Here is a 23,660-nt window from a genome sequence, read left to right as displayed (position 1 = left end):
TCACAAAACGTCGTTTGCTGATTGGCTAAGATCGCAAGAGTTGAAGGTTGAAACTTCTGTCAAACATTAGCGACACTGACACGCGGCAATGATTCCAGTTACATACACACATTGCCTCGTTTGGACCTCGCAGTAGTTAGTCCACACTATAACGTAAGTCTTTTCAGGGAAATTCCCTACTTGAGGTGTTTTACCCTCACCAGAATTCCAGTGAATATTTTCCGACTGTTAGAGAAGCCAGTGTAATATGAGAGCACCTGTGTGAACCGCTGCAGCAAGGCGCATTTCCGCCAAAGAAGTAGGCTATTACCTTCAACGATAATATCACCACTGTGTTCCACAATGGTGCACAGGGGAAGGAGTAAGCATGGCCATATAAAGAAAGTAAGCTGCTGAGACAACATTTTCATAACCCGGAAGTTGTTTATGGATGTGATCTTATGTTATAGGTCCATGAATCGTTTGAGTGTAATAATTAGGCTGTGGATAATAATATGTCCATGATAATAATAAAAACACATGGGAAATAGAGGGAAGTGAACATGTTACATGTGTATCATAAAGAGACTGCTTCAACAGTTGTTCACCATACAATTGATTATTTCAGGTAACAATGCATACAGATTTGATGGTTACGATATTTTTATTTAGGCTACTGTGAACACAATGGTCACTTGAAACATAAAATGGACATTGTTGTTCTTAAGGCCACATTATACATGTTGTAGACATACATACATACTATACAATTATTACATAATAACAACAAACTAGACTCTCAATTCCTTGGAGTAGCCTAATCTTCTTGGTGACATAGGATGGACATTTTTGTGGTCCAGTTTTCTCAGTTTTCACAACGAAGTCCCCTCCCTGCAACCAGCCTCAACAGCATCTTGATTGCATTAAAACCGTGTTTCACAAATCCCCTCTGCCCTTCCTACCAGACACTCCTCCTAGAGTGCTCTTCATGTGAGAAGAAATCTTTCAGATTGCAAACCACATGTAAATATTGTTTTGCATCGCATGTCACATCGTGGACGAAAACGAGTGAAAAGAGACCCGGCTTCAGACTGGAAAGTCTGGTTTCTAAGGGCAAAAAAAATAGTTTACACTCAGGTTGAATTTAGACAGACTCACATTCCTCTTCATTTATTATGATCAAGTGTTATCATTTACAGTGCACTGACCTATTAAGGCAACAGTGCAGCAGGACGTGCATGCCTGATAACTGCAGTCAGATCAAGGCGTGATTTTGACTCATCATCTGCAGTCTTTCTCTATTTAGAGAACATGAGGTCAAACTCTTTAATGTATGTAACATTCGTAGTTTGATTCCAAGAGTAAAACAAAGGCAGTTTTTTTTATTTTTTTTTATGTAAGGGGCACTGGAACGACAGCACTGCCAAGCGTTACTTATTTTTCTATGCAGTTTTTTACCCTCAAACAAGATCTGACTTCTTCAAACTGCAGTGCAGATAGAAGTGATAGTTGACCTTATTACACCACCGCCAGTGCTATGCTGAAAAAGCAGGTTGCAATGTGCCCGAGACTGGGTCTCTATATTTTCACTCTACCATAATCATCACTGAGAATTGCCTTACATTAGTGACTGATCATGGCGTTGATATTTGCAGCTGTTATTTATCCGTATATTTGTACATTTTAGAGATGTGGAAATTGTTGTATTGTGCAACCGAAGATGTTTCTAAACAACATGGTACTGAAAAGATGAGGTCAGGAGGACAACCCTTGCAGTCCAGCAGTGTTTGTTTAAAAGCATTGCCCCCTAGCTGAAATGATTAATCTCTTCCTAGATTTCAATGGAGAGCAAACCAAAGTTGTGTTTCTTTTCCTTTGCAAACAATCACTAGTTACTGATTCTATTCTGAAAAGTGTTAATGACTGGAGTTATAATTATTCCTTGTGTGATTTCAGTGAAATTGAAATGGTGTTAATGTATGACTTATCAAACTACACTGTCTATATGCAGTTTCTGTGAACAAGGTCTCTGTTTGCATGGCTTGCAAGCGGTGGAACTTCTTTAACTGCACTTTGCGTCAAGCATTAGCGCTTCATTGTGAAGTTTTTGTTCTCACTTTATTTTTCACCCAGTGGTTTAAAGTTGTCATTGCCACTTGCAGTACAGAATTACAATTATTATTCCACATTATGTGTGAAGATGTTGTGCTCACTCTGCTGGGCTATGCTGTTTGGACCACATAATCTACTAAAACACATTGCCAATGAAGCTACCCTATCGTGACAAGAAGCCTTTTTAATCTATACAGAGTTCAGAGCAAACCATAGTTCATACAGCTCAAGATGGAACATGACCCTGACCCATTACCACTACATCACAGCCTCCTCTGCAATCAGCGAGAATATTAACACAGTAGTTTTTCAAACATGGTCTAGAGGTCGAGGCACGCATCAGTCAACTTGCTGACACTTCACTAATTCTGCCTCTGACATGATATTGGTATAAGCCAGTTCAGACAGATTTTACAACACAATGTTCCTGTAGTAGGCCTTGATTTATTGTTGTATGTGTCCGTCCTACTTGCTAGACAGTTTATTGTCAAGTAGCTTTAGATGCTACGACAGCAGCACTGCCGTATGCTTGACTGGTCACGGAAACAGTGGACTAGGCCAAGAGTTCTCCTCTTCATCTTGAAACTTGTATTGGCAAAAGCATGAAGGGAAAGTCCAGTGAAAGGGCAGGCCTAATTGTCAGGGACCATTAAAGAGACTAGTTAACTGCCTCAGCTCTTTCCACTGTGTATGAGCTCCTCATTTAAGGCATGATGCATAATTACAGGCCGTGACTCATTTGCCTGGTGCTTCCTGCTCACAGTTGGGTCCTGGAGCTTTCATATGGCACAATGCTGAAGAAATGACAATGAAGCGGTTGGTTGAGTGCAAAAATTACAAAGGGGAGTCTGAAAAGAGGACGAAGCGGTGTGTCAAAGGTTTAGGGAAGCTTGGGCTGATGATATAAGTGATCCAGCCATTGTGGATACCGGTCATGTAACTGCAGGAGGAATTCGGGATTGACTTTGAAGGTTTTGCGCGGCTCTCCATTCGTGACAGACAGAACTGTTTATTTAATTGGAGTGTCCTTCTGTCATTACCACAGGGTCATCGTCCCCGCACAACAGATGTTACAGTCACTAATGAGTAGCCGGGCTCATTTTATGAGGTTAAAGTTGAAGCTTTCAGCTCCCTCATCTTGTTCAGCCCCTTCGCCCAGTCACACCCCTTTTTCTCCGAAGCACAAAGGTTCAACTTTAATCTGCTGCAACGTTATTTGTGTGTGTATGTTTGCACATATGTGGGGAGGGCACCGCTGTGTAAGATCTCTGCTGCGTGTCAAATTTTGAATAACCTTGACCACCTGCTCTGTCAGCGTATACGTGAGGGCATACAAAAAAAATGATTACCTAAGAAATTAGCTGTCACGTCCTAACTTATAGCACAGTGTCCGAAGGGGCTCATTTTCATTTTTTCCAAACATGTCCAGCTTGGCTAAGTGCCAATTTAGCTGTCCCTTTCCCTCCATCTCCCCACACTTGGCCCTGTAGTTAAGCAGGGAACATATCCAGCTTACCTCTCACTTCACATGGAAGCAGTAATCACATGTTCTGGCCTGGACATCCGTAATCAAGTAAAAGTTTCTCAATCCCTTTTTAGAAGAAAAACGATGTGTAGCCAGTAAACCAAAAGCACATTTCATATTGTCATCCTTTGATCAAAATCTTTTGTAATCTGTTGAAGACTGTTTCTGGCAGGAGGCTTAACTTTTAACTGCAGTGGTGAGTCAGTTAGTCAAGACATTAGCCTGAGGGCAAGGTGACATTACCAAACAAGAGTACTGAGGGCACTCATTGTGTTATTGCCAAACAATGACTTATTTTGACAGTATAAAGTAACTAAGAGCATGGATCCCACACGTTTTACTTTTCTCATTTAAATCCAGCGTGGCCATAGAGGAATTAGGTTGAGAGAGTGGAGTGGATCAGAGTGGATGGTACCAGACCTAAGTCTAGATCAGACTGACTTTAAGTACCATGTGTACCGTATATTTTTGGGGTGCATATCCACACCTCATAAAATCAGACAACGACTTGGGCCTTCTGGTAATATTCTTCTATTTATCTTTAACAGCGTGTAATTACGTTGCGGTTGGTCAGGGAGTCCACAGTCTTGCACATAACCCTGCCAAAACCTGTTAATCTCTGTGTTGTTCCACTGACTCAGCGAGACCCCCATTGAAGACAAACACACACACACAGGGACGTCCATTACCTTATCCAAGAAGTAAAACAATGAGGCACATTGATGCAACTGAAAGATTAACACAGCCTTGTAACATAAAATAGGATTGATTAGAGGGCCGTCTTCGAAGGAGGCCCTAGGACTGAATACTAATCCTCACTAAACACAAAGCCATGGGCTTGTTTTTTTTTAAAGAAAAGGAAGCAGCATAGAGTTTCTTGATTCCCATCTTTGATTTTCTGTAGGTCATGACTGGCACAGTCCGACGGATCACTGTCACTACCGATCCGTGTGTCCCCTACTTCCTTCGAGTGGACTGGGCAGTAGACCTGGGTGCAGGGTTCACATTAGCTCTTGCTGATGGCAGCTCATCATGGATAGGAGAAGGTGAGTATTTAGGATTTTCAAACGGTGCTTAAACACATAAATAATAGAGGATCACTCATATTATTCATGACACAAAAGTTTAAAGAGGACCTATTATACTACTTTTCTGGTCTTAATTTCTTGTTTTACACTGCTATAGAGCAACCTGACACGAATCACATCACAAAAAACTATGTAGATTTTCGGGAAGCTCTTTCTCTTATTTTGGCGATCCAGCACGTCCTGTCAACACTTGAGTGTGTGTGCTTCGGCCATCTCCGCTCCCTCCGCCTGTGCTTCGGCCATCTCCGCTCCTCCCCCCCCCTCCTGCAAACCCCACTCCGTTGTGATTGGTTACCTTCCTTCCGGAACACTTTCAGTGGCGGGAAGCGCGAGCATGGACCTAATAGAGCTGTTAAGCGGAAGTGGCGGAATTACGGGGCATGGGACCTATCGGCTGAAAAAAAATGAATGGGAGTCTATGGAAAGTAATCTACTATTTTCTGGTCCCAGTCATTAAATGCCATGGATTACATATATGTTTTGTATGGGTCTAAATGATAATGTTTCATGTGAAGAGTTTGACGGTATGTTGTATGATTATTCGTCTGACGGCTTTTGAAAAAATGTAACGAGAAAAACTACACGTCTTGTCGCCTCTGTGACGCCGACAATCTCCCCACTCGAGAAAGTGAAACTCTCCACATGTCCACTTTTGTAGTGGTTTTCGCCACGCTGAAGACTTTTGTCTTGTCCTTGAAAGAAGGCAGTAAAGTGCATTATTGACACAGCCATGTTTCGGAGCTAAACGGGTGCTAGTGGTGGTGACGTATATCATAAGCGTCAAGAGCAGCGAAGAGCTGTAGTCCACAAAAGCGCTCTGCACAAAACCTGACCGTATCCAGCTTCTACTCGCTAAATTGTTCCATTCTTTGCACGAAAAAATACCATCTAAATCCATACAAAACATATGTGTAATCGAAGGCATTTCATGACTGGGACCAGAAAATAATAAATTTCTTTCCATTGACTACCGTTGTAATTTTTCGAGCCGAGAGGTCCCATGTCCCGGAAGTAAGGGACTTCCGCTTAACAGTCACCTATAAGGGTGCGAGGCAGACGCGAACAGGGAAGTGACAGCATTACCATACATGGAAACATCTGCGTGGTGACTTCACCAAGTTACATGCGACGTCACAAAGTTACAAAGCGTCAAGCCGCTTTGAACACGTGACTTCTCGACTGGCTAGAATAGTGTCTAGTGCTCTGCACTGACACCCCAGACGGTCAGCAGGGAATACGTCGAAATGCATGTAAGTCATTATTTGATAATTTAGTATGGTTAAGCATGACTATAAATCATCATAACAACGTTTATAGGTCATAAAAGTCAAAAAGCATCATAGGTCCTCTTTAAGGCCGTGTTTGTCATGATTGAACCCACAATTGTAGTATCATGTGTACTACAGAGACTTGTGTCTTTAGACCATTGACTAGACTGTATCATCACCAGTCAGGTCCACCATTCATCGGGCACCTGGCTGAACCCCACCTCTTAATATTATAACTGTTAGTCCTTTAACCATGGGGACAGCAGTAACCTTCATCAGTCCTCTTTGCTCCTGTGCTGCAGCTTACAGGTGTAGAGAGTAGATTAAACTCTACAAGGCTTGTCTTTGTGCGTGCATGACAGTGTTCAGTGTGTGTGTGTTTGTGTGTGTGTGTGTGTGTGTGTGTGTGTGTGGTTACATATGCACTTGAGCACATTTTCTCTGGAGGGACACCTGGAGCATAACTGCTCCCTAGTATTCTATTGGTGTCCATCTGCAGAGTTGACAGGCAGAAATGGGGTTGTGACAGTTATGCGCAGGCTTTTGGGTCCTCAGTGTTTCTATGTTTGATGTGTTAATTGGGACCCTGGACCCAAGAGTGAGCAGCTGTGCAACAGCTGATGACATTCCCCCTGGTTTCTCTGCATGCTTCCTTTTAAATTTGCTTTCACGTGCATCCGTGCACTGCTACATAATTAATGTTTGTGGTTTTGCTCCGCAAGCTGCTATCACCTCTTTACCCTCTGTCAGGCTTCTCTCAACTTGTACAACTTTGAAATGATGCAAAATGGGAAAAATTCCTTCTTTGTGTTCAGTTTCAGAAGATGAGGTGACAAGAGAAGCCAATGATATGGGAGTCCTGAGGGAGAGATATGTTGAGGATCTGCTTCAAGCACTGACAGGAGGGGAAGGAGGAAGAGGAAGAGGAGGAAGGAAAGGAGGCCACAAGGAGGTGTATTCTTTTCAACTCACTCCAGATCACTGTCATCTCTCCTATCTGAAGATCTGTAATGAAATCTCGGTGAGCAAAATCTTTGCACACATTTGTATCATTATACTCTTAATGGGTATCTGCACTGTTATGATTATGGTCTCACAAAAAAAACCTTTACATGTTTAGGTTTATGTTTAGGTTAGTTCAGGTAGGTCACTGTGTAATGTGAATGCCATTACCTTTTACCTCATGATCGGTGTGACGAAATAATTGCAATTTAAGTCCATGGTGTACCTTGCAGCGTACTGTAGACCTCTGATTTTTAATGGAACAATTTTTTATTAATTTTTTCGTCATTATTCAGAGACACATCAGACATATAGTAATAATCATCCATCTAAATGAAGAACAGCAAGCTCATTAACCAAATTGGGTAGTTTGAAACCCAGTTCAAAATCGGGTTTAGAAAGTTGAAATATTCCTAATTATGTAGATCGGTCAGAAGTTCCCCTCTAAATTCCTCAGCATCATGCAATTTCCTCTTGTCAGCGTTCCCCGAGGATAACTTCACCGAACGACATCTAACAAAATAGAAAGGAAGTCTTATATTTTACAACGGGCTGTTTAAAAAAGATAAGGTTTATTGTCTCCCCACATTATAGCTGAATTAGCCTAGGTTGCCCTCAGGCCACTATGAAAACAAACAGACAAACAGATTGGAATCATTTACTTTGTTACCAGTCATCCAATAACAGTAGAACAGTATAAGGTACTTGTCTAATGGCCACAGCTCATAAACTATTTGGGAAAATGGTTTGTTTCACTTAAGGTGGAGCAGGCTAGCGTTAATGTTAGATACCCACGCAATAGCACATCACTCTCTGAATTTATGCATCTAAATCAGATAAATTCGGAAAAGAAAACGAAAAAAAAACGTGGACTGAGAGACGTTGTACCTACTGTCAAACAGTTCACTGTAAGTGACAGGTTTGATGAAGTCCAGGTCATGGTGCTGTACTGTGAGAGGATAGCTTTCCAGGGAGCAGGTCACCTGGGGTCCTGGGACTTCTGTGGAGGTAAAGGAGACCTGAGGGAGAAGGCCAAGGGGCTAGAAAAACAGTAGAAACCATAAAACCCTGATTTACGAATAGGGCCGTCCCCATCTAACAATCTGAAACAACAGTTGATTAGGGCCTTTTTTCCTTGTCCTCCCCCAACTCCCCCTGGCTTTCCCTGTATCTATGAGTGTGGGCCGTACAAGTGTGCCTATGTGTCCCTGTCCGGACATGTGCAGACAAACTGTTGCTTTTGTGAAGGCTCTCTGGGTGCTATACTTACAGAAATGGTTATTTCTACTGAATGTGAGTTGGTGTCACGTAACCTTTGATTTAAAAAAACACATGCCTTTATGTTCAAAAACAAATAGGCTATAGCTCTATTAATGAAAAATAAAAACACATATTGACTAGTGTTACTACTACAGGGATGCTCACGCAAAACTGGAATGGACATCCCTACTGGAAGAATGTGTTAATCTAGGCTCTTTAAAACTGAAAACTTGATTAATAATTGGTAATACTTTGCAGGGCATTTCTGAATGATCGATGAACTCTCTCATTTGTGAATGTGGTGGTGTTTCTTTTGTATTTTTATTACAAACCCCATATTTTTTTAACTGAAAAAATAGCAACTAGACCACACAAAATGAATGACAGTGGTTTAAAGCAGTCCGAATCAAAGTACGCTTTTAAAAACGATGTCCGTGCTCACATTGTTGCTGACAGCAATCATCAGCGTGTGTGTGCAGTATATGTGTGTGGTAGACACACATCTGAGAATCCTGGGGCGACTATTTGCATTAAGTGCAAACTACCACTCTTGTCTAACACCTGCTTCTTTTCTTTTTGTCCTACTTTTTAGCTCGAATTTACCTTTTTTCCTCGAACTCTTCAGAGGTTAAAAAGTGGAACATATTTTCCCGCCCAGATAATTTCAGGGTGCATAAATGACCATAGATGAGGCAAGCTTCCTTTGGGAACAGAAGAGAGGAGGTTACAGGCAAAACAGGTGGTGAACTTGACCTGACATTAATATTTTATGAATATGACCCCAGATGTTGTAATGATGAATGTAATTTGGGTGTAAGTTGTTAACACCACTACTAAGCAGGTGTTTAACATGGCTAATCCAGATATTATCTCCTCCTTAATGTCTGTTTAAGTGCATATCTGTCATTGGTGGGAAAATAAATATTCTATTCCCGACACTTACGATACAGACACTTTTATGCTCATGAAGATGAAGGACTTCGGAACAGTTAAGCGGAGTGAAGAGATATTACACATCTGTTGAGGGCTACCTCGATTTTGCTCCAAAATGTGATACAAACTATTTGTATTCAATAGTGTTTCTTATGTAGGCCTTATTGTAGTTCAATTACATTAATTGATTAAACAATTGTACTACCTTACATCAATTAGATATTGTACTGTACTGTGTGTGCACTGACAATAATCCAGCACACACACCGTACAGAGAGGTTGTGGACCGTGAGGAGATATTTTTGACAAAAAGTGATTTTGACAATAAGGGTTCTTCAGAATCGCTGACTCTTAACACAAAGTGAAATAGTAGTGTGGCTATCTGCATGATGGACACACTGATGCTGGATCAGTTATCCAGAGGCCTCCTGTTGTCTCTCTGTCATTGAGCAGCCGTCACAGCTCACTTCTTTCTTCAGACCAGTTTCGATCCAGCGAGATTATGAATCTTGACAGTTGTTGTAATTGAAACCACAGGATTCTGGATGAGTCTGGGTGGATAAATGTGACGCCGATGTTTTATGTTGGTCTAATATAACTTGTGTTATAGTTCACTGGGGATTCCGATTGCGCAGTGTGACACCAGCCACACAATTTCACAGGAGAAGTCAATGTTTTCTTATTCTGGTTGAGTCATTTCACATTCAAAGTACTTGGGAACATGTTGTTTGTGCAGTCACAGCGTGCAATGGGCAATATATTTTACAAACATTATTATTAAATGTTCACATGGTCATTTTAAGTGTGGGGTGTTTCGATTAATATATGAAGTACAACCTTTGAAATAAAAAGGAATTGATTTAATGGACCAAAATGACTAAAATTATGACGACACATCTCTCTTTCCTTTTTTTGATTGGCTTGTTGTTTTCTCTTCCCTGTTTTCATTGTTTTCGATTTTTTATTTTAATTTAATTTACTTTTGGACTGATTTTCACCAAATAATCTGCCAAAGAGCACCATCTGCCTACATGTGGAAACTGGTCTATTTTATAATGAGTTAATGTTAACAGTTGCCTTGTTTCGTTAGGCCCACATACACTTGCCCACAAACCTCTTGTTGGCAATGCAAATTGTCATGCAGCAAAAAACTGCTTTGGTTCAAGAAAAGATTAAATAAAAACCCTGAATCATCCAAACTTAAAAGCAAAAATGAGGACAAATTGGTTACATGTTTGGCTTTTACAGTGTTTTCGTTCTGCTTTTAGTCTCTGGGAAATTGTGGCACGACTGGATGCCAGAATTTTATCCTGACCGCATTGAAGAGTCTGATCCACCAACGCGTCTCATCTTTTTCACTGAGTTGCAGTCTATCTCTCTCTTTAATGTTTGCAATATATTAATATGAGTGAACCTTAATAATGCATACCTGCCAGAATCCTAAGTCAATATTTAAGTGAAATATGGCAAATGGGAAATTCTCCCCAACTGTTTGCCCTCGCGTTGGCAGTGTGTGCCATAGCATGCCCAATGTTTATGGGAACATTTGTGTTATTGGGGACTGACTGACTTGACTGCTATCGCCCCTCACTTCCTGCTCTTTATCTGGCCTCTCGCCTCTGCACGGCGGACGAGACAGCTAGCAGGACAAGCTGATCTCTGCTCAGTGCCCACACTTCCCATGCCGAGCACCCTTGCCCACCCTGAAACACTGTGTCTTTGTCATCATGCTCACAGTGCTCACCCACTCATTTCCCTGTTCCCTTAGGCGCAATGATGATTTTGGAAGAAACAAACAGGAAGGAAAATGGGGGTTAGAACACTGACATACTTTTTTAAAAATCGTTAATATGTAAAATGTGAAAATCTATTATTATGATCTAAACTTTTTTTTTGTATTGAGATAAAGGAATATGCTATTGATCTTTAATCTTTGCATATCAATGATGCTAACTAACAGTGATATTATTGATTTAATAGGGATTATTCATAGGAATAAATGGTGGGTAGGTCTCCAGCAATGTGTTGGACAGTGTGATAAAGACAGCTTTGTGTCCTCAGTGCCCACAGTGTATTATGGTTTTGTTGTCAGTGGGACTGTGTTCGTTCTGCTTTGTCCTCCACACCTACGACGCCCCTTCTCCACGGGTTCGACCTTAAGGGCTGGCTAACTGTCTGGAGAGACACACACAAACAAACAGTTGGGCCACACACAGACACAGATAGACAGACAGACTCTCTCTCACACACACACACACACACACACACACACACACACACACACACACACACACACACACACACACACACACACACACACACAAAAATTGTTTTAAACATAAACTACCTACATTTCCTTCAGTGACAGTGGCACAACTTAATCAGACCGTGTTATAATGTCCTGAAATAGAGATTCAAGTCTTAAATCTATGTTCGTTATGTTGTTTACAGTATGCCCCACATTGTTACGTTTTCAGGGCTTGCCAGGTTTTGATGAACTTTGATGGCCGGCAATTCCTCTTTCCGTCTTGTCCTGTTATATTAGCTATTAGCTCTTTCAGTTGTCATAAATGATCACTCCCTTCAATGACAAAAGTCAAGGGCTGTAAGATGCTGAAATGACAAGTATGAACGATTTGCTTGCTTTACTGTTGTTTCCGTCGAGTTACACGGTAGAAAAATGTGGCAGTGGGTTGTGGATCACAGACCAACAGTCTGACCTCCCACACCTTTTGTAGAAGCTGGCAACAGTGTGCAGAATGACCTTTAACTCCATCTCTGTGTCTCAGGAGAGAAGCCGTAGCTCAAGAAAATAAAGAGAGCTTTTGAGCCTCTTGCCATGCTGCACAGTAGGATGGAGGTAAACCTTTGTTGATCTGGAATTCACATGTTTACTGCAGTAGGTCTTCTCCTCAGTAACCAGTTAAAGTAAAGACAGGGACACACACACACACTTTATTTAAAAGGAGGAGCAGAATAAATAAACAGCTGCTGAATGTCATTTTCAGTGTTAATCTTGTGAATGAGGGTTGTACTTTCAGAAGTTTAGATCTCTTTATCTGTTGTAAGCTGGTAATACCATGTTATAATGCTGGTCAGTAAGATTTATAGTCTTACATTATGTCAGCGGGTAATACTTTGATGACAAAGTTTGACATTTTGTCATTCTAATGGAATGAGACCTTTACTGTAAATGTAGAACGCAAAGACATTCTTTAAAGAGTGTTAATTGTAGTTTACTCAGCATGTCAGAGATGGCTGATTTATTGCCAAATTACTTCCCTCTTGAAGTACAGTGGATATTTAAGCCCAGTCAGCAAGAGGTGGAGGGAGGGTAGAAAGGAGGTGTAAGCTTAAACAAAATGCAATTGATCTTCCCCTGCATATGTCCGTAGTGATAGGGATGGGTGTTGTTAGTTGGTATAATCCTTGAAGTGGACATGGCGTCTTTTCACATGCACGATCATGACCAAGCCACATCAGCTGCTCTTACTGGGCCTCTTGTCTAAATAGTTTGTATTAATGGTGCAACATGTTGCGCAAACGCTGAATTACAACTTTGTGCTGATGACTTATTGAGCTTAGTGTCGCACAAACTCCCTCTAAATCCGTGAAAGGCGGCTGCACTGGATCACCGTGACATCCTGATGTTGCTCTAGACTTTTATGAATTCTTTGAAACCTCATTGTACCAAGATCCTGGGTGGTCCCAGCTGTGTCCGGATCCTATTGAGCGGACTTTTGTCAAATCACTGATTTCCTTGCTGTAATCAGACTGTGCATTGTTGGCAGCAACACAATTTGAATTATCACTGAATCTTTATTTATACATTTTGTGGGACACCGAATGGAGTCATTATCTTTGAGCACTGTCTCAGTTTTTTTGCAGAGTAAATTCCCTCTTTTGTTTTCTTACATCATGCACGTGAGGATGCACATGGCAGATGGCGGTAATGTTTCCAAGGTTGGTGGAGTTCAAACTCCTAAAATCATTATTGTTTAAAAAAAAGCTTTGTGCAAATCCATCTAGTAGATATCTCATGGAATAATAGAAAACACAGATATGTTGCTAGTGTTGGAGGAAAGGTCAGGGGAATCACTAAAGTTAGAATTTTGCCATGATATTGCATTTTTCTGAATATACTTATTAACTGAGTTTACATTGATCTTGGTTTTGTTTAATAGTACAGTAAGTCATGCTTAAAACATTTCAGTAAAGTTTGTTATGTTAGAGACAAAGTGAGAGGCAGGGGAACATAAGAGGAGAAAAAAAGAGATAACGAAATTGAATGACATAAAGAGACATCAAATAACTTGATTGAAACAGACAAGCAGGCAAAGCCGTGTCAGGGATGTGAAGAGAATGTCCAATCATTGAAACATGTTCAAGTTCACTAGTGGAGGGGAAAACAGCTGTGTGGCCTGCCAGGACAGCATCAGCCTGATACAAAAATTACAAGTATTTTATGAGAGCTTTTGAAGATGTCGGCTTTACAGTGGGTCTGCAACCTTGACGCAGTCCAGTGAAGATTTAGCACCTGATCACCTTCTGGTTTCCCAGGACATCATGAGCAGTACACGTGTGTGTGTGTGTATGTGTGTGTGTCTGTGTCTCTCTGTGTGTGTGTGCCTCAGCACTGCTCTGTGAGTAAATGCAAGCCAAATGAGGAATGTTTTATTACACCTGTAGCCTGCTTGTGATTCCAAAGAGGCACCGACAAAAAGCAACTGGAGGAAACTGTGTGCTCACTTGCATAGTTTACTTGTGACCAATGAATTCATCCTGTATTTCCCCCAGACATGAAAACACCTCATCGTCTTAAAAAAAGCTTCAAAGAAAATGTGACGTAATGGTTAGTTGCACCTCTATATTGCGGAGCTTCCTGGGATGACGTTGAGGTGCAAATTCCTACTCATATTTTACTGTAAGGAGATTTCAGTGCATATCAAAAAATAGCCATCTCTGCTATATTCCTCCAGCTTTTCCAAATCCCAAAGTACTGTCGGGGCAGCTGGGACATGTACAGTAGTCTTAAATCTGTCCTGGTGTCTCCTCCCTGTACTCAAAGGGAGGCACCCAGATGTTATGCTTACCATGTATCATGAACGACCTCAACTGTCACCTGCCAATTCAAAGGAGCGTTCAAGAGGTCACTCCACATAGGGGAGCTCCTCAACTGTAAAGATAAGATACAATACGATATGATAAGTAAGACAAACTAGGATTTTATTCTATGGGTGATTCTTGTACAGCAGTTGCAGTACAAAGAACAAAAGAGTTTATTGTACAAATATAAAATATACTGTACACAAAGGTTCAAGCACACAAATGACATTAAACATTAGGAATAGGTATTCAAATTGTATTGAAACCTAAACAAATAGATAATCTTATTTTTACTACTCAATCATTTGAAAAAATAAGGACAAGATAAAGATTCAACAATTGTTTTATGTAACTTTTTCGCAGTGATGACAAGTTGCATTGTTAGAGCTGTCAAGCGCACAGCTACAGACTTTATATTTTATTTTGTAAGTGAATGAGGTTGCTTGTATGACTGGCTTTAGCTGTCGAGATGGTTTAGTCAAATTTTCAGTGATTATGTCCATGATATTGCACTTCATCTTACAATACACATTAGGTCCAATTATGTCTGTTGGGTTAGAAAACTGTAATGATGAGGCAAAGAGATTTATATAATTGTAAAGTTTAATTTTGACATGAAGAAGGGATGTTGTGGATGCTGTAATGCATGGTAGTGGTCCATGAATAGTGAAGCCAGCCAACCTGCAGAGAAATCATTAGCGCCATAACTATTTACTCATGCTCATGCAGTTTCTAACATAATAGCACAGTCTTATTTGAACTTGCCATCTCATTTTCCTCCTCCTTTTTTCGACTCTCCTTTCTACAGGTGCATTTGGGTTCTGTGGAGCTCCAGCCAGCTCCAGACCCTCTAGAGGTGACCCGGCAGATGATTGGCCAGTCTCTGACTCACAGTTCACATCTGGAGTCAGAAAACTGCCAGCTGTTGGAGGAGAACCGTAGACTGAAACAGGAACACCAGAGAGTGCTCAAAAAGTAAGGATGCTGCTGGATGGTCAAGTTCTAACGGAAAATACCTCTACAGAATCCAATTATTTCATGTTCAGCTGTGATGATATTTGTTTGTTTATTCGTCTTGTTTGCATGCAAGCTCTCTCTTTGTGTTTTATGTCACGCTGCTCGCTGTTTGCATGCACACAGCAGTGACCCAGTATGACATCATCACTGGTGCCCATATGAGAGTATTGCGAGTTCCACCCAGTATTGCAAACTGGGCTTAGGATTTCTGGGAACTGACCTCAGATGGCCTTTCATTTTATATATCCCTGGTGCCTGACTTTCTTTTTATTTCAAATAGCATTTTTTCTGTGGTTGTTTATCTGCTTGTTCTTTCCGTGGGCAGTGGATGGCGAGCGACTTATGTCTGCACAGGGTGGAGACCTCATTCTTCTGAGAAAACAAAACGATAATTATTCCTAAAATATGCATTTTTTCCCCATCTGTGTGTGTGTGTGTGTACAGTACATGTGTGTATGTGCAAGGGGGAGTTAATTTTGCCGGCATGTATGTTTTTTTTTGCTCATATGTTGGTGTGTTTCTCTGCAGGCTTGAGCAGCAGGTTCAGGATAAGGAGATGGCAGAAAGGGTGCTCTACTCGCGTTTTGTCATGGTGCTGAATCAGAAGAAAGCCAAGATCAGAGGCCTGCAGGATTCTGTCCGCCAGCTCCAGCAGGACGAGGACCAGCAGAGGGACGAGGAGGGGAGGCCGAGGTCAGCAGACTCTGCTGCTACTTGTGATTAAATATGTTTTATTTTGTCAGTTTCTCACATGTTTACATTTAGTACAATCAAGGTTTACCTGTTATATTTGCAAGGAAATAGGAATAATTTAAAAGGAGTAGTAGCCTTAACTGTTTGTAGATATCTGTCTGCGGATTGATATGGCAGGATATGTTCGCTCAAAACAATGACATGGGTACGTAGCAACAGTCTATTATACTTAACAGCGAGAAATAACTGACCTTAGAATGACGTGATTGACCAATCAAAACACAGTATTTATCAGTGCCGTGTTACAATTGATTAATCTGCCGATTATTTTCTTGAATCATTGTTTGGTCTCTAAAACATTGTTAATGCATGAAAATGAGTAAGTCTTAACATAGACATATTTAGGTCATTGCTGTATAGTTTCAAACTTGCACGATTTGTTTCCTAGCCGGTCAGCCCAGTGCTGTCAGATCTGCGTAAGTGTTTGCCACACCTTTGGCTTTTGCTGCACACAGACGGTCGCTAAGTTTTTTTTTACAGGCCTGTGTTATATCCTCCATCATTGCAGGCCCCTGTGTATGGGTGGAAGGTTTTACTCACAATCGCTGCTCACGTGTCTGGCTCTGCCACCGTCCCATGGAGTCAATTATATCAAAGATTTTAAGATGATTATCAAAAAGTCTTTACAAGCATAGTACGATTAGATTCTGCAATGTCTGAAGTGTATTTACACTTTTCTTTTACACACACGCACAAACGCACGCACACACACACACACACACACACACACACACACACACACACACACACACACACACACACACACACACACACACACACACACACACACACAATGTTTTAAACATAAAATACTGTTATTTCCTTCAGTGACACAACTCTTGGTGCAGATGACAGTAAGGACAGAAGAGAGGAGACAGTTCAGAGCATCCATCCGTCTCAGGAGCCAACTATCCTCATAACAGGTGAGGCAGAAACTTGCCAAGGCAGTTTTCTTGTGTGTTTGTGAGTTAACACGTTTGGTTGCAGTGTAAGCTTAAGTATCATTTAGGTGTGGGTGATTCTAGCTCTGCATATTAAACCAGAGATATATAACACATGGATAACACATGTATGAGTAAGGGTAAAATAACTGGGTCATATAAGCTACATTTTAAACACTTAAGAACGTGAGAGTTTCATAAAAGTAATTTAAAACCTTGGCTTCCTCCCTCAATGCAACTCATTTTGGGACGTCCTCAGAAGTCCCCTTTATAGAGAACAATGACCCACCATCAACACATTGCACATGCAGCATGTATTTTGGTGGAGCAGGGCGTGCAAGTATTGAACATGGCAAGTCTTTCGCCCATTCCCAGTAGTCACCGTGATGTCATAGGTTACAATGTGACTCAGTACTGATGCCGACTCTTAAGTGCAACCCTCGGTCTGATTTTACTGTCCAATAAACTTGACAAGTGAATGTAGTTGATTAAGTAAGCAGGGGCTTTCAACGTAAACACAACAGCACACACATACGGTGTATACCCTGGGGTACACACTGCTTGTGCTTGGGCCGGGGTTCTGGGAAACACGCGTCAGTGAGTCATAAAGCCAGCCAGGGAAGTCTGCTGTGATTGCTTCAACACGGTCGGGCCGTGGGGTGGTCTTTCCCTTTCCTGCATCACGCAGAGCAGGCGTGATGTCACATATGCTGAGTCATACCCCCCCTTCCCCCCCACACACACACAGACACACTATGCCGCTGCAATCTGCTGGGATAACCCACTGAGCGCTATCTCAATGGACGTGTTTTTGTTTCGAGCCAAACTCCCCCCCCTCACACAGACACACACAGGATAATACAGTTGCAGAACACACTGAGGTTGTTGTGGTCTCAGAATGCTCTGTTCTTTGGCTCTCGTTTTCTGCCCTTCCTCTCACTCACACACGCACACGCACACACACACACACACACACACACACACACACACACACACACACACACACACACACACACACACACACACACACACACACACACACACACACACACACACACCGCCCCCTTCACACTCTCTCCCCCTCCAGTGGAGCTGTATTTGAGGTAGAAGATTGCAGAGTATAGGTCTCGGCTCACACACTTTTGTTGTTTGCAGTACAGAAGGGCTTTGCAAGGCTTTCCCGTGCTTTCAGCTCGTCAGAGAAAAATCACCCAGTATTAATTTCCCATCTCCTTGCCTTGATACATTTGTCCTCCTGTTTTCTCCGTCTTTTGAGCTTTTTAATTTCATGGGTGTGTTTAAAAAATATTGCCGTGGTGTTTACACAAATCCAGCAGTCCAACAAATTCAGTGCCTGGGCGTTTCTCTCTTGGCCATAAGCACTGTGGTGGGATCGAGCCATAAATTCATGTGACAGGTTGTTACAATATGTTAATGGATGCCTAATGCACTGTTGCTCCTTCTTGTTTGTATTGTGCAGCCTTAGTCTGGTAACTCCAGCAACCAATTAGATTATCTTCACAATAATCGGAAGACATGAATCGCACAGTATGAGCCATGACAACCTTTTGTGTTTACAAATTTAGCCAACACATACAGGAAGTAATTAAGTAAACTTTGGTGAATTTAAGACCTCGCTGACATTTGTTGTCTTCAATTCGAGTCCCCCTTTGACTACTGCCAAGTTTGACCCAGATCAGGATCTAAATGTGTCGGCAATAGGAAATAATTTTTTCTTTTTGAATTTAGAAATTTACCCAAACTTTACAGACACAGGGAGCATCACAATTCCCCTTTGACAAGCCTGGCCCTCCCCAGTTAAGCTTTAGGCCTCCAGGTGTGTTTTCCTATTGCCCAGGCCTGACAAGAGAGAGTAATGACAAAGCAGACTTAGAGACAAAGGAATAAACTCTGGCTTTGACCGGTTCCCTCCAGGTTAAGCAACTGATTGTGGCAACATAGGAAGCAGATCACTTACAATGGGGTGACTGAAGATGAATGAGATAGAGAAGGTAGAAGTAAGGTGAGGATAGGAGAGAGACAGTGTGATTTAAGGGATCAGATGGAGTCTGCTTAGAGAAAAATTACAGAAATTAAATTTTTTAACAGTCGGATGAAGTGCAATGACAGACTCGATTCACTAGTTCCATTTTTAATGATATCGAATGCTTTGATTTCACCATGCACATTGAAAGTCTTACAGTATCTCATAATCAGACATTCCTTGTTGTGAGGGAATTTTGGGTCTTTAGTTGTAATATTAATGGGAAAGATTAATAGGTCATTTCATCTCCTTAGACTCCAGAATGTTATGGTTCACTGTGTACAGCTCTGAACCAAAACATTGGTACACTTGGTGCCCGAAACGGGGAGGTGGTAGAGATAGCGCAAAGTTAAAACACAGCTCTAAGCATGAGTTTGTCAGAATTGAAGTGCAAGTCACGAGAGTTGCAGTCCGGTTCTCCTTGGCCAAGTCTGTAATAAATATTGCTTCATAATTCATCCAAGTCTCCTGAAATATTCTTCCACCTGAGTTGACCTCCAACCTTAACAGAACTTCCATCACACTAATCAGACGGCTAATCAATCATGTTTCTTTCCTTTTTATCTTAGACCACTGCTTAATCTTTGAAATCTTAGTAGGCTGGAGGCCGTGTTACGGGGCAAACAGGTGTGTTTATATAATCTGGCTTTATAAAAAACGACTGTATCCGAGTTTGACCGGGCTTGTGTGGAATGCCAGATCTCTATTCCCGATAAAGGTCACAGGACATTGGGTGTAGAGTTTACCGAGGTTAACAGAAGGTTATCTGAGGCAATAATCCCTGAAACTGCTACAAATACGCCACAAATGACACATGATGGAGAATCAGTTGAAGCAAGGAATGAAACCACCAAAGTAAACCCCCCAAAATAATCATCATTCGTGCAGGAATTTAGAGGTGTTTGATGAACTTGCAATTTGCAGAGATCATTCTAAAGTAATGCAAGCATTTAGTATCGTAGTTACTACCATCTCGTAATTTAGGTAAACAAGTGACTTTGAGGTGACAACTACAGAGTTATTATGTAGATAGAAAGACCCACAGTTTCAGATATGGTTTCCTGAATTTTTTTTTCTATGTGTGTTCATGTGTGCTCTATATACACATTATAATTTATGTGTATGCAGGTCGTGATCTGGTGTGTCAGGGCATCTCTCTGGACCGGACTTTTTCTGAGGATGAAGATGAACAGCCGAAAAGGAAGCGGAGATTGCTTCCCACTCCAAGCTCAGATGCTTCTGAGCAGGAATAAAATTGCAGGTGCGTCAGACGAATGCAACCCATCCGTCACCATATTTGGCATCATGGCTGTTCTTGCCACTGCTTCCCCTAGTCAATTACTTTTTTTTTTCCATAAAGCAGGTTTTTGGAGACTCACTTCACACACAGTAGCAGTACAAGGACAATGAGGAGTTTAGATGGGAGAACTGAAGCGAAAACCAGATTATGCATTTCAGATTTCAGGTACTCTTGGTCCTGCATATTACTGCACACGTATCTGACTTGTTTTCTTCATCTTATATAGCATACATCAAGCTGGTCTACAGATGTTAATGAATGGTCGCCGTCCCCTTCTTATATATAGGATGGGTTTATCGTTTGAAAATGAGTCAAATTTAGTGCATTTCCAATGGTGTGAATATGTTAACAACATGATTTTATAAAGATTATGTCACAGTTGGGTCTGACAAAGTTTTAGATGCTAATCAGCCTCTGTTCATGTTTGGATTTTCCGAGGTGTCTCCTGAACATCTGGCTCAACATCTGCATGTTTTCTCTGCATCATATTGACACTTTGTAATGAAACGGCCAGAGGTTCTTGGAGGGCTGCCTTTTAGGACTAAACATTTCTACAAACTAATTGCGTTGCACTATTGCACCTTGTTTGTATGCTACTGCTACTGCTGCAAACAAGAAGAAAAAAGAGTCAGAAAAGCAACATCTATCACCGTTATATGCTGCATCCATATTTTTTAAAATACAGTACTTATATTGAGAAAGTGATACCAACCTTCAGTTCTCATTATGTTGTGTCAGTCAACAGCTATCCTACAAGTGACACTTCTTTTAAATCTAAACACATCATGACATACTCCCTCAGCTTAAAGTTGGGTGTTGGCTGTCAAATAAACAAAAACAAGCTCCCAACCAAGCAATGCCAGCCATAGCTTTTGAATTCTGGGGAAAACATGCACTTCTTCTTCTCTAATTTGCACCATGCATCTGTAATCTATCAGAAATCATTTGCTGCATGCTTTTTCTTTCTCTAGACACCTAACATGACCTTTGTGGGCGGGAAAAATGGTACCATAATTCAGCCTTGGTTTATAGAAATATGTTTAACTGCATTTCCCACAATGGATCTCCACATTGAAAGATACAATATAAACTTAGTTACATTTTATTTTCATTAGTGCAAATTATACATTACCTCTAACTGTTTCCTTCTCTTTCTCCCACTCCTATCTCCACGCTCCTCTTCAATAATAAGTTGACATCCAGGCCTCATCATGGACATGCTTTTAGCCCTAAATCTAAGGCAACAGGTAGTATTGATCCCAATCTGGCAAGCTACTTCCGGTTAGTTAACCCTCATTTATACAGTGTTCTGGAAGGTTACCTCGTTTTTGATGCCAGATTTCATCCTTGACTGTGAAAGCAAATGTCATAAAGCCACAGCGTGTCATTGCCATCCGATTGCTCTAACTGTGTCAATTACCTGCCACAGCTCTTAATGGGAGACTTGCAGCTTGTCTCTCGTCTTGAATAGATCAAAAGACGAACAATTAATGGAGCTATTCGTTCCCAAACACTCTTGACTGTGTGCACCCTTTGCTGTGCTGCTGTCAAGATTTTTCCCAGATAGGTGAGTGGTCATGTGATAACAAGCACTTAACGTCCTCCAGTGCTTCGGGAACTGACGTTGTTGCTGCAAATGACTTGGGAAACACAGAGAATCTGGACCAGGAGTATCAAAGCAATTTCTATCTTCATCCTGAACTCCAATTTAGCTACCATCCAGAGAAAGTTTACCGACTACTGGGGGACAACAGGCTACACCCAGAGAAACAGGGTGTCACCGCCATGGAGCCCAAGCTGCTTATTCATCATGTCTTGCTGATGTTTTCCTCCCTCTTTTCATTATGAAAATAAACAATACATGGCCTCTTTCATTTCCACTTTCTAAACCATCATTTTGGGGACAAAAATTTGACCTCCCCCTTCTTTCTCGTTTTCATCTGCCCTTTTGTTTTGTAGATGTTCCGTGGACCAAACTACCTGAGGGGTGTTTTTCCAGTGGGGTTAATGGGTTTATGTTGCCCCTCCCCCGTCCTCACCTTCTCATCTGATCTTTTGCCTCTGCCACCAGCTTTACGTCCTGAGGTCATCACAGTGTGTGTTCACACTGACAGTAATAAACCTATGGAGACTTATCAGGGCTTTTATCTGACCATTCTACCTTTGACTTTTGTACCCCTCCTGCTGTCTTCTATGAATTTGATGATACATACATGTCTGCCGGAGACCACGGGTTGCCTCAAGGATAATCCCACAACACGCGCGTGTTGCTTTAGTAATCCCCACAGGAATGTCACACTCTCTCATCCCATCAATAAGACATTTGACAAAGGGAAGCGTTCTCAGCATAATTGACGGATGAGTAAACAACAATGTGCGATGGAGGATGAGACTAAGTTTGAAAGATTAGGGGACATAATTGAATGTTTTAGTTAGTTCTCTCGTTCTCAATATGTTTCCTTATTTTAAATTGAATCTGGTGTTTTATTCCTATTTATTTGAGATATTCTGAATGATTCCCTTTTCCACCAGCTGATTCAAGAATAAATATGTTATTTGTTTACAACTTTGTCAATGTTCCCTTGAAAATCATTTAAAAACCATGAATGAGAAAGTCATATTTCAATCAAAGTGAAATATTGTAAATTCTTACCGTAATATCTATTGTCAAATTTCTTACATGAAATGTTAATTTCAACCTGAAATAAATAAAAAATATTCTTTTTGCCTTTTCAGTATTTTCATAATCATACGTCATCATCACCCAACATAAAAAGCATACATGCGAAGATCCTCCACTGTGAATAAGCGCAATTGGACGAAGAAGTTGGAAACCATGATGTCTTACTGATATGAAATGGTTTTATGTTGTACAGTTAAAGTATGAAATGTAAAGTTTGCAGTGTAAATCAACACTTGGATGTTTTTAAACACGTTGAATGACTTTGCCTTTATTTTTGGCAAGAGATAGTTAGCCTGAAGACAACTGATGCCAAATAATAATTTGATATTCAATAAATATTATTTAGAATTTTGTTTCATGCTAAAATGCAATTTTGGTTGGCTTTCTATTAGTGATAATGCAAAAGAAAGGAGATATAAGTGCAATTTAAAAAAGAAAGAAAAATGTAATTATCTTACATGAGCTGTGGCTACGGAGGCCTGTGTGGACACAATAAAATGACTTAAAATATATATAATAGAAACCTTGTGCCAGGGACATAGCAGAAACACACTATTAGTGTCACAGCAGAGAGTGACTGACTTTGCATAATTATAAGGAAAGTGAATGTCTATTCAAGCAGCACAAGTTCCTTCTCATTCTAGATTCA

At 41.0% G+C, this 23,660-nt stretch overlaps 1 protein-coding gene across 3 annotated transcripts; it reads left to right on the top strand.

Annotated features, from left to right (window-relative positions):
- The first annotated feature begins 88 nt into the window (after positions 1-88).
- On the top strand, positions 89-22,991 carry LOC307264740 (DNA repair protein XRCC4-like). Of its 3 annotated transcripts, none has more exons than XM_080046228.1 (8): positions 89-153; positions 4,521-4,662; positions 6,788-6,993; positions 15,082-15,248; positions 15,819-15,983; positions 16,872-16,966; positions 20,157-20,289; positions 20,392-22,991. In XM_080046228.1, the coding sequence occupies exons 2-7, from the start codon at positions 4,524-4,526 to the stop codon at positions 20,279-20,281; spliced, it is 897 nt and encodes a 298-aa protein (XP_079902354.1). In that variant the 5' UTR covers positions 89-153; positions 4,521-4,523; the 3' UTR covers positions 20,282-20,289; positions 20,392-22,991. The 3 variants fall into 3 exon arrangements, with proteins under 3 accessions (XP_079902354.1, XP_079902355.1, XP_079902353.1); XM_080046229.1 differs by having other exon boundaries at positions 22,288-22,309; XM_080046227.1 differs by having other exon boundaries at positions 20,157-22,991.
- The last annotated feature ends 669 nt before the right edge of the window (positions 22,992-23,660 follow it).

This window comes from Ammodytes marinus (assembly GCF_949987685.1).
Source record: "Ammodytes marinus genome assembly, chromosome: 2".
NCBI lineage: Eukaryota > Metazoa > Chordata > Actinopteri > Uranoscopiformes > Ammodytidae > Ammodytes > Ammodytes marinus.
Note: the sequence above shows the minus strand (reverse complement) of the source record. Positions and strands in the feature narration are given on the sequence as shown.

Bases quoted from the DNA above. Each gene is read 5' to 3' on its own strand.
- LOC307264740 (XM_080046228.1), top strand. From the start codon at position 4,524: ATGACTGGCACAGTCCGACGGATCACTGTCACTACCGATCCGTGTGTC. The intron at 6,994-15,081 runs GTGAGCAAAATC...TCCTTTCTACAG, and splicing joins AGATCTGTAATGAAATCTCG to GTGCATTTGGGTTCTGTGGA. The intron at 15,984-16,871 runs GTCAGCAGACTC...TATTTCCTTCAG, and splicing joins GACGAGGAGGGGAGGCCGAG to TGACACAACTCTTGGTGCAG.